At 41.0% G+C, this 12,299-nt stretch overlaps 1 protein-coding gene across 2 annotated transcripts in view; it reads left to right on the top strand.

The window, feature by feature from the left end:
• Positions 1–12,299, top strand: part of LOC124162667 (proton-coupled amino acid transporter-like protein pathetic) — a 57,100-nt gene that overhangs the window by 40,021 nt on the left and 4,780 nt on the right. For both annotated transcript variants that reach the window (XR_006865644.1, XM_046539264.1), the window contains exons 4-7: positions 214–420; positions 2,460–2,735; positions 7,839–8,017; positions 12,012–12,196. Coding sequence is in view for 1 of the 2 variants with exons in the window: in XM_046539264.1 (XP_046395220.1) it covers positions 214–420; positions 2,460–2,735; positions 7,839–8,017; positions 12,012–12,196 (847 nt within the window). In the remaining variant the exon portion in view is untranslated. The remainder of the gene's footprint in view (positions 1–213; positions 421–2,459; positions 2,736–7,838; positions 8,018–12,011; positions 12,197–12,299) is intronic.

The following is a 12,299-nucleotide window of genomic DNA, read 5'->3' as shown; positions in this document are numbered from 1 at the left end:
AAGCTTAATGCCGAAATATTTAGCTGCCACGATAATTATGAATGAGTGCAAAATTTTCAAGTTCTCAAAATAAAAACTCTTCAAATTTGATTTCTCCGAGGAGCAGCTTTGGGTTAGAATGGGTTCAATGCGCGGTGAGTGACGACGCTAATTTAAGAGACCAATTTGAGGATCCCTTCTGTAATATTCGTGATCTTCCCTTTCGCCACGCAGGTGGAGACATCTCACGAGCTGTGCAAGATGATGCGTTTGCCCTCTCTCAGTTACGGCGGAACGGCCGAGGCTGCCTTCCTCAACGGCCCCAGGCCCCTCCGCATGTTCGGATTTACGGCCTCCGTGGTCGTCTCCTCTGCCGTCTCCATCGTGGCCATCGGCGGATGCAGTGTCTACGTCGTCTTCATCGCCAGCAACGTGCAGCAGGTTGGTGCCACATTCCGAAGCTATATTTCTCCACCGCCCCCTCCGCGACATGTATGCCTGGAGAAAAATCTCCGGGCCAACACTCCCATTGGGTGTTCTTCGCTTCTCTATGAACATCAAATCTCAGGTTTCGCTAGAGTATATTTCAAACATCATTGCGACTGAGAGGCAGGCCCAAGTTTTTGGGAAAGAGAGTTGATTAACTCAGTAATCAAAGAAAAGTGGAGAGAGAGGAGAAAGAAAGCTGAAAATGTTTATATAAAATCCTTTCAGGCTTAACTTTGTGGAATATTGCTATATCCATGATTAAAACTCAAATGGTAATTACCACACTACTTAATTTAACACTTGACGACAGACTATGGTTTCGACACTTTGTGTCATCTCCAAGGAAAAATGACACAAAGTGTCGAAAACCATGGTCGGTCGTTAAGTGTAAAAATTAAATAGTGTGGAAATTACCATTTGCGTTTTAGTCATGGATACTGAAAATGTTTGTTGGGACTAAAGGATGAAGGCGTCAGAAGACAGAATGGATTTCAGGGCTTTTGAGTACATTCTAATGAGGGAAATGCCCTTTTTGGCAGTGAGGTAGGTGATATTGTTTATGCTGCACAATATTTTTGACTTTACAGGTTGATCGAATCATGAGATCACATCTCAGAATGCTTTCGTAAAAGGCTCAGTCTGGGCCAACGACGTCGAGGAGTTATCTTGAGATACAACTACATATGCCTACTATCCCGCAATCCGCAAGGCGTGTGGCGGGGGTTTATCTGAATCTAAAATGTATGGTACATTTTTACTTGAAGTTTTGAAAGGAATTCAAAGCCTAATGCATTGACATATTGATCCAACCCCGACCCTCTTTCCCTAATTGAAATAAGACGGTGAGCCGGCAGACAATGGAAAGAGTGATTTCCGAAGATATACCGCGCACGCGATCAGCTTGCTACACCCCGCTCCACACCATTGTTCGTTATGCTCGTCCATATGTGCACGGACCAAAAATATCGAGCGAACGTACGACCCGGCAAAAAGGTGTGCACCAAGAGAAAACAAGTAGCTTAGTGCAGTATCCTTTGACTTATGTTTTTCCTTTGAATGTGCCGACCCGGTAGGATGGTAAACCGCAGAAGTTGTATGCCGTGACATAACAAACGGTAATGAGAAAACAACAAAAATTATGCAACCAAAAGTAGCACCACGGCCTTTGGGAGTGCAAGATACACCTATGTACGAACTTTGGCAGCATACCGTGCAGCCGTAATGAAACGCACAGTGGACAAACAAATAGACATCCCCTTTTATACATATACAGCACACTTCCGATTATCCGGGCTAATGATGGGGAGCGGCGGCACTAATGATCAGAAAACACGGATAACCCAAACTTTCACTGAAATATCTTAAAATGTTCATAATTTACGTAAAACAACTATATGTTATTATTTATGCAGTTATTCTGCCATTTTAGAGTGCTTCCTGGATTCATTGAGAGCTTTCTTCGCCAGTCCGCAATCTTTTTGGCAGCTAGAACAAAGTTGCACTCGCATTATTACGGCTCCTTATAAGAACTGGTGTCGAAAACCACGCATCCGCGGCTGCGTAATCACGGATACAAAAATGTGGTTTGCACGAATGCTTCAAAATCATTGCAACAACACTTTCACCACGCCACGTGGTCGCAACTCGCACAAGTTGCCTGGGTTGCAACTGCTGTGGGACGTGCATCCGTGATCACGGAGTGTGATGCGCATCGCACTAGCTCCCGTGAATGCAGCTAGCGCGCGATCGCTTCCGGTTTACGAAGGGGATTCTAATGAAAATAACAAGACCGGTATATCCTAGCATTCAAATGCAGTAATCCCGTGATTTTGCGTCCGAGTTTATTTTTTATAAAGATCGCGGAAAAATTGCGCGAGAGTGAAAAATCATGCACGGATAATCCGCAACACGGATATACCGTAGCCGGATAATCGGGAGTCTGCTGCATGTAGATAGATAGATAACAACCACTTCGTTTCACTATTCCGCAGGTGGTGGAGCAATGGACGGGTACTCATATCGAGCCCCGCGCGTACATCGCAGTCGTGCTGCTGCCCATCATGGTGATCTGCTGGATTCGTAACCTCAAGCACTTGGCGCCACTCTCTCTGATTTCCAACGTTCTCATCATCATCTCCCTGGCGATAGTCCTCTATTACGTCCTCAGGGACCTGCCACCCACCTCATCCCGACCTGACTTCACATCCGTCGCAGACCTACCCGCTTTCTTCAGCACGGCAGTCTTCGCTCTCGAGGGCATCGGGGTGGTAAGTAAGACCCAATCTAGTGATAGAACAATGTCGGTCAAAATCGATACTTCGATCAATCGTTTTTCGATCAATCGTTTTTCGAACAATCTATTTTTCGAACAAGCGATTTTTAATCGAAATAAGAAGCTCGGCTTTTCAACAAAAAATAGAAATATGAGCCAAATATCGACCAATCGAAAAAATCGAGAGTTTTTCTTCGGAAAAACTTGCGATTCGTACCATGCATGTTTATAATTCTACCTATAAACACTCAAAATTCATATTTGATTGGTGGAAAGAAATCCCAAAAAACTAATAAAAATGGATAGTTCAATCATTTGCAGTAAAAATTTACAAATGCTCATGTTAAATGCGATGGTGGTTGGCGTAACATGGTGAAACTCCTTCATGATGCACAAAGGTTAAGAAAAGACTTAGCTGTTTCACAAAATAAAATATATTTGCGACCGGTTTCGATACAGCGTATCATCATCTGGCAATTACAAGTATCAGTACATAGAATTTATACCCTTGAAGGCGTTAGAGGGGTGGTAGAGTGGAGGTGGAGAAAAGGGGGACATTCGGAGTACCCATTATTGGATGCAATCAGTTTGATTGTGTTTAGCTCCTTCATCCTGTTGTAATTCGACAATGGAATCAATCATAATCTGTGAAGTATACAATGTATTGCTGATAGTTTGTGAGAGAAGTGGTGTCGTGAATTGCGGTGTATTATTTGGTGGAGGGGGTAAGGGAAGGGTAGGTTTGGGAAGTACCATGTATTAAAGTTTTGGTTTCACCGCTTGGAACCATTCGGCTCAACTTTTCCACAAAATAGAAATTTGGACCAAAGGATCGATTTATAGGGAAATAAATCGACGGTTCTTTTTTAAAAAAGTACGGTTCGTACAAAAAAATTTGCTATTCATTCAATTGATAATAAAATTTCACATTTGATAGTAGAATGAAATCCCAAAAAAATAATTAGAATATATGATTAAATTATCTTTAGTAAAAATTGACAAATACACGTACATTTAAGTTTCGGGACCATCGCTGGTAACACAACCATTCAGATTCACTAATATTTTTAAGAAAGCCCAAATGACTGAGATGCGTTTTTGATGAACTTGAGTGAGCCTTTCCAATTTTACCGGCCTTACAAAAAAGTCTTTTATATGGAATGGATGGCGTTACTATAGACCGCTGTGATCAAACGAAATCGTAAAGATCGAAGTTAAATATTGAGTTTGGATCGAAACTCGAAGATCATGACTCGATCTCGATTTTCTCCATCTTTGAAAACTGAAACTTGATTTTTGGTAGTACTACTATGAATAGGGTATTTTCCTTCATAAAAAAATGGAAGGCATTGATTGCGATTCGTTACCCACCATTATGTATTCATAATATACAAATTATTTGGTTTTAGAAATACCGGTTGAGACGAATGGCAAGGGTCAATTTTATCCTCATTTGAAAAAGGCCAGATTGGCGCCCATGCGATGCCACTTCACGTGACGTCACAGGAACCTAGTTTCTATACGAGTAGATAGGATTTTCACATCGTCTGAGATTACCAATGCATGCATGAGGCACAGAGCTAAGTGAAACATGTCTTAATAATCACCTATTAAAACTGGCTAAGGTCGGAAAGTTTTCTTCGTTTGATAAGGTTTTAATAATCAATATTTAAGCCAAGCGATACAAGCTAGCAGGGTACTCTGCTACCTGCTAGCATCCTGCGTCGTATCAGCGCTCAGAGCCTCGCCCCAAGGTCACCTCACTTGCGGCAGCGGGAACCAGAACGACGTCACACGGAGTTTTCCCATTATCCATACTTAGCCGTCACGTTTTCGCGCGCTTGAAAATTTTCACTTTTCATTTAATCGCGAAAAATAGATATCGTCATTTAAAAATCTAAAAGCGTGAAATACTTACTCCAGGCGTAATGATCTTTCGATTTAGGCAATAAAAAAATAATAAGAAACCACCCTATTGATATCATTTTAATCGATATGGTTTAGTTACATTTTTTCCGTAATTGTCGTAATATTTGGTATCATGGCAATGAGAAGCATTTCTTTATTCCATGCTATGCACATAATTCCTATGCATCTTAAGATTTCCACTAAAACAGTTATTTGATACTATCATACAAGGCCGTATCCAGGATTTTGTTCTGGGTGGGGCACAAGGATACCTCGTCATACAAAACGAATGCAATGATAATGAGAGCGTATTAAAAATCTTGCATATTTTTGAGGGTCTGGGGGGGGCACGTGCCCCCATGCCCCCCCCCCCCCTGGATCCGCCTATGCTATCATATATTGAAGAAGATCAATCAAATTGAGTATTCCGAATTATACAAGCATAATTCTTACATCGTCATGGCAAGAATTTGTTCCTTTCGCTAATGTGCTAGAATCCTTGTCAGAAAACTTTATTTTATTTCCTACATATAATATTTTGATTATTTCATTTTGTGTAGCCTGCACTGCTTCATTATACTTATTTGAGGTATTCCCCCATATCGTTATTCAATGTCTTACTAGCGATTTAACTGGTGCATTAAATATTGACAGCTTGGAACCAGTTTTCATAAAAGATTTTATTCGGTATAGTTCGTACACGACTTTCCTTAATTTACTGTTTACCTTGCTTAAGTTTACGTCAAATTGAAAGAAATGATCAACATATATGAATGACCAAATGTTTGTATACTGCAACTTGCTCTAAGGGCTCTTATAGTTCCAAGAAGATTTGTTACAATTTCTGAGTAAACAATTATGGTCCTGCAGAAATAGTTCTATGGAAGTATACTTAATACCTCTATCAAATATTTGCATTACTTTTAATTTTTTCGTGTTAATTATTACGTCATTATCATGCGACCAATTTGATACTTTTTTAATATTCTTGCATTGATTTTTCTGCATATGACAATTTTTTATGATTTGTTTTCATTACTAATTCATCTGCATACAGCAGGGTATTTCTGTGCCTTACAGATTTAAAAATTTCATTGACATAAAAGGTAAACTAACCCCGTATTTAACATATTTGATATTAATATGTGAGTTATCAAACTCAAGTGCCATTTGCCTATTTGATAAATAACTTCGGAACCAATCTTAAGCCTTACCTCTGATTCCTATACTCAATAGGTTATCTAACATAATTTCGTGATTTACTTTATCAAATGCCTTTCTTTAATCTTTCACATATTTGTTTTACTTTTGAACTTGCAGTCACTATATACGAAAATTTTCTCAAAGAATGTCTACTTCCTTAATATTTTTGAAGCTCAAATTTATCATTGTTAATAAGGTTAAACTTTGGGAGCAATTATTTTAGGTATGAGGCTACATATTTTTAAGTTTTTTTTCAGATTTCAAACGTAATGGGTCTTTAATTGTTCAAGGGCACATATGAGGTATTTTTATGTATTGGTCTAATGTGAGCTATCTTCACATCTTGTGGAACTATTCCTTGGTTTACACTATTTTTAAGAAGCTACGATAGGAATTAACTGCGGGTTATTCTTGATATCCTTCATACGAATTCTTTACACTCCGCTCTCCTTATTCTACATGTATAACTGTTAAACCATATTTTCTATTTCAGAAATGTTAGGCTCAGCTATTATTATTATATTTTATTTCTTTTATCATTTTATTTAATTCCCACAGCATTTTGGCTGGTTTTAGGCGAGGTACGGGTCACACCTAGCACTCCCGTCTTTTCATTTCGAATTAAAACATTTTCTAACTATTCGACAAGTGTTTAAAATTGCTCTTCTTTGTGTCGTAAAGAACAAATTTTTTGGTTGTCCGATACCTTTTAGTCTCTGGTGTTTTGAGTTGAAGGACTTGGAACAGGCATGCATATGGGCTTTCCGTACGTTTTCTGGTCCAGGAATCAACCGCGCCCATTAGAAAGAACAACCAATCCCCGTCCACCGTTTTTCCTCCCTCCATCTTGGCCCTCTGCCTTGCACCCTTCCTTATGCCCTTTCCTCACTTTCCCTCCTCTTCTCACTTGAGAAAGATGGGCTGCGTCCCATCGAAAATTTGTAAAAACAACCTTTCCCCGTAAGTTCCTCACTTTTATTTTATTTTTCGTTTTTCTGTCAATTTCTAAGTTTTTTTGTGTGCCCACCCCAGGGCAAGAAGAAGTTCCTTTACATTATTTATATATATAATATATATATATACACACATATATATATATAATATATATATATATATATATATATATATATAACTGCATATATATATTGATATAATAACTGCATCTCCTCAAAGCTAAATTTTGAGTGATAAAATTACGTCACTTTTATTTTCAGGCAGGTCATTTTTCAAACATTTTCCCGGACCCCCTTAAGGTCGCCCCAGAGCATATTCCTAGTTACGCCACTGGGTACAGCAATACCTATCGGGAATGTTGTATTATGGTTTTCATCGTGCAGCACCAGATGGCCTCTATTACTATGTATTGTTTTATTGGCGATAATTGATTGGTTTTAATACCGTAATAATTTGTAATTATTAATATTAAGACGATGCATTATAAGTCTTCTGCAATGGGGAACATGCATGAAATTCGTTCATCATGCTAGTAAGTCTTACTGAATAAATAATTTTCTCACGAGTCCAAATATATCAGTCAAAACTCTCCTAGTACTCCACAAACGGCATTAAATGCCAATCAAAAGTTTTCGAATATCGCTTGAAGTCACGTGACCTGAAACGCCTTCTGACGTCATCGGACGGTAATCATTCACTTCGCTAAGAGAGTAGCGCGGTAGAGCCTTGAATGCAAGATATCGAAGTAAAAATAGCAATTATTTTCGCCGAGTTTGCATTTGAGCCCCTGCATAGACCGAGTTTCTATCCACTTCCTCAGTCTGTCATCAGTGGATACCGCACCTTGACGTCACGCTCCGATGAAGTCGTGTTTTCAAGCAGCCGATGGTGATTAATTTTTAAAGACACATAACTCAGCTAAAACACATTATCCATCCGCCAGATTTTCGGCGGGTACATTTGAGGTAGGGACCTTCATATTATAGTACTTTTAAAAAATTGTGCATGTTCCCCATTTGTTTTCGTTTTACAGATCATGCCCCTGGAGAACAACATGCAAGATCCGCAAAGTTTCACGGGCTGCTTCCGAGTTCTCAACACGGCCATGAGCGTCGTTGTCACCATGTACTGCGCCGTCGGCTACTTCGGATACCTCAAGTTCGGAGGGGAGACATCGGCGAGTATAACCCTCAACCTCCCAGTCGAAGACGCGTGAGTTAGCATTTATATCTTTTGCGTTTGGAAATGCTATAGGGTAATGAGGAACTAGCATGATTTTTTAAATTTAACAGGTGGACAAAAAATTATTTACTTCAACTCAAAAAAGAAAATCACCACTCTTAGAGGCCAAAACCAACTCTTTCCACCAGTTTTAACTTTCGCGAATTTTGCGAAATAACTTCAATAGCTTTGATTCAGGTGTGAAACATAAGTTTGCAAAAGAGGAAGAAGAGAAAATACGCTATTTGTCACCCACCGCATTGAGTACCTACCTATCTATTTTTTTGTGATTAGCCCTGGTATCATGTGACTTAAACTCATGACTTCAAGCACTCAACAGCAACTGCAAGCCTTTAACTGACTGAATAATCTTCACCAGATCAACAGCGACCCTAAATAAGGGGACAATCAAAGGACAATCAAATGTTTCGTTTCGACCCGGAGCGAAACGAAAATAAAAGGCCTAGGTGTAAAACCCCCGATGCTCTAAGGCAGGGGTTCCCAAACTGGGGGGCGCGCCCCCCTGAGGGGGCGTGGAGAAATTCCAGGGGGGCGTGACACCCAAATGAAATAAATAAAAAAATTATAAAAATAATTTCCTCAGATCTTTGAAATAAAGTCTTTCTAAGTTTTTATAATTGTTTTTGTAAAGTTTCAATAAAGTTGTAAACTTTATCAAAGAAGGTTACAAGTAATTATATTCGTTTTTCATGTAATACTTGTTTTAATTTTCATCATACGTACAATTATTGAATCTTTCCATTCTGCGTTACCGCATTCAACAGTGAAAAAAAAATCTACCGACTCACCGTATCAAGTCAGCACATACTTGTACGAGTACAAGTAGGAGTTGGTATGTACGGCACCGTGGAAATAGGGTATTGCAAAATGGAAAGCTGATATGTGTAGCGGGGGGGGGGGGGCGTGGTACAAAAAAGTTTGGGAACCCCTGCTCTAAGGGGTGTCACCGATCAATTGGCAGGGATTTTTGAAAGGAAACTCATAGACTACGTAGAGATGATTTTATTCGACTCGTTTACATTCTTCGCCGCCACACGTCCGACTAGCCGACGACCGCCTCTCAACAGGCCCCCCTCCGCTGACCTCCCCTCCTCCTCCTTCCTCAGCCATCGTCTTATTCTTTCACTAAGCTCTACAGTTTCCCACGGGAGGATGGAACAGCCACAGGATACGCGGGAGTAAAGCGATCCGACTTTTCGCAGAGACAGAAACTTGGGAAGGAATATGAAAGAGAGTGTAGGTGATGGGTTGGGGGCGTGAAAAGGGTGGGAACGGAAGTGAGTCTGCTGTTTCTGTCTCTTACATAGGTTTAGTTTCGTTCCCGCACGAAATTAAAATCACCAAGGAGTTTAGTTTCGACCCGGGGCGAAACTTTACTCCCAGGAACGAAACTAAATTAATTGAAACTACAATACTCAGAGTTAAGTTTCGATCCCAGAAGTTGAGTGGAGGGGGATAAGAGGGAATAGTTTCGGCCCATTACGTTTGCCATGCGTGTAGAGAGGTGAAAGCATCGAGCTTTAAAATCGTGTGGCCGGTTTGCGTTCACCGTTATCCTGTTAGTGGCAACAATATGAGTGCACCATGCATCTAATGGCGTTAGGCCGAACCTCTACTTCATTAAACAATGCTTCGTACTCGGTGTGTTGGTGGAAACTAAACTGTGCGAATGTAAAGCACGTGGTCCCTTCGGTGAGAAACATTATCTGTGTTTCGTTTCGTTCTAGAGTTTTAGTTAAGTTTCGACCCGAGGTAGTTTTGATTCCGATTTCGTTTCGACTCGTAATTTAGCTCCCCCGGTTTTAATCCGTTTCGTTTCGTTCCTACACTCAGCTCCCTTGAACGAAACTATTGAAATTTTACTGGTTTTGATTTTTGTTTCGTTTCACTTGCCAACCCTGGTCTTGCAAAGATGACCTCCTCCCAGCTACTCCTCCCGACCGAAGAGGACCACATTGACGTCACCGGTTTGATAATTCGCACTTTGTTATTTTTCACGTTTATCCAAACGTCACTTCTCTGCCGTAAGACTATTCTACGCAAAGCAGTCTGTACGTCCTGATAGGGTGCAAGTGCCGAAGTGAGTGCCATCGACTTGAGTGCCGCCTTCGCAGCTGCGTCTGCCTTTCAATTTCCTGCTATTCCCATGTGCCCAGGAACCCGTAGGAATGAGACTTTGCTTCCCGCGACAGGGTGCATTGGCAAAATAGTGGAGATAAATTGCAGCGCGCTCATCGATCGGTGCATATGATGGTGGAAGGGTGACGTCAAGAAAACTTCCCTCATCAGCATTGGGAGATTTTCCAACCCTTACCGTTCATCGAAGGTAATTCTGCGGCACCGGTCATACCGTGCTATCCTCTCATAGAGAACTGGCGTAATTGCTCTCTGATGTTACTTCTGGATTAAAACGAGCCTAAAACCACTGATCATTAGGAAAAAAGTAGGAGAAAAACATCACCGGACAGCTCCCGGATTCCTCGCGATATTGACTCAACCTGACGATATATTCCAGACGGGAGACGAAACTCTAGCCCACCAAAGTCATCGGAAGGGAACCGATATCCGGATTCACGAAATTTGACACCACACGCCGCGCAAATCAGAGGTATAAACAGGACTGATCATTATTTCAAATACAAGTATTTTTAAATACGTATTAGAAATACATTTTTAATTTTTATTTGGTATTTCAAATACACGACCTTAATTTGTCTTGAATTTTGTATTTTATATACACGATTTTGGTATTTCCCCAACCTAAAATAAAAAATACATCTGTAAAATACTTATGAAATAACTCTGATAACACTTCTGTAATATTATGCTTCAGAGATTACTTCGTTCTCGTTAGAATACTTTTCTTCATTCTTGCAACTATCCATGATGTACCAAGGCAGGCTATATATAATATATATTTATTTATTTTAAGATCTTTCAGTTTCCATGCAAATTTATTTTTTATTTTAAATTGTATTAAAATTGCTATTTTGTAGTTTTTTTTAAATTCCTAAGTCAACCGTATTTTGTATTTTGCATTTCAAATACTTTTGGAGCCGTAGGAGAATTTAGAGGGGACGGCATGGGGGCACTTGAAACCGCGTTGAAAAGGGCTTCTTGGAGGCCGAAATGGCGCTATTCGCTTCTCATTTTCCTATTACACATCTTGACCCGCTCTTCTTGACTTTATTCTCCTGGCAGTTTTAGTCTGTGTGTTTTGGTGTTCACGTGTGCGTGTGAGTGAGTGAGTGCCAAGGCTGGGCAGTTGAGAGGCTGAGTTTGGTCCCTGCAGTCCTTTCCCATCTTCGCAAACCATTGCAGTAAACCCGGGTCGGTGAAAACGGACACGTGTAACTCGTTACGGCTTTTGGAGTAACTCGTTTAACATTTAATTTCATGTTTACAGTATGGTATAGTATTTGGAGGCGGCGACCGACAGATGAGGTCATTTGCGCCATGAGAGAAGGGTAGGTAAGGAGGGCGGAGAGAAAGCCAGCGTCGGCATTAGCCTGCTCTTAACAAAAGGTGCCAAGGAGATCACGGCTTAACGTCCCATCGGACGGACGGAATGTTGCACTTGAAATGCTCTCCACAGAACATTCAAGCAGGGATCGGGCAGTCTCTGAAACTTTTCTGCCACCGCCGGGATTTGAACCCGAGTCCGCCGGGTGGGAAGTCAACACTCTAGCCACCAAAACAACCCGACTTTCATGTTGAAATAAAGAGAATATTTCGCAAAGTGATTGTTGTATCTTGTTTTTAATCTCAATTATGAGAAGATCGTTTGTCTTTTGCCCCCCCCCCCCCCCCGGAATAAAAATTCAGGATCCGCCCCAGTAGGAAAAGGTATTTTGTATCTCAAATACTCCTCGACCTATATTTTGCCCAGCCCTAGGTATAACAGATCATTGACGCATTCTATTGTCACCACCCTGCATATATACTTTATATTCGTGACCCGCAGGTTGGCGCAGTCCTCTAAGCTGATGGTAGCTGTGGCTGTGATGTGCACATACCCGCTCCAGATGTTCGTGCCTGTGGAGCTCTCCTGGCCCCCGTTATCCAAGCGCCTGCGCCTCCACGGCGTCGTCTGGAGGGGACCATTCCAGCCGGAACACATCCTCCGCTTCTCGTTCGTCCTCTGCACGGGTAATATTCCCATCTCACAAATTGAAGATAGATCGACAGTGGCGTAACTATGGGGGGGTGAGGGGAATAGACCCCCCTCAAAACCTCAGATAAATAAAAATAA

Source organism: Ischnura elegans, chromosome 7, assembly GCF_921293095.1.
Source record: "Ischnura elegans chromosome 7, ioIscEleg1.1, whole genome shotgun sequence".
Classification (NCBI taxonomy): Eukaryota; Metazoa; Arthropoda; class Insecta; order Odonata; family Coenagrionidae; genus Ischnura; species Ischnura elegans.
Note: the sequence above shows the minus strand (reverse complement) of the source record. Positions and strands in the feature narration are given on the sequence as shown.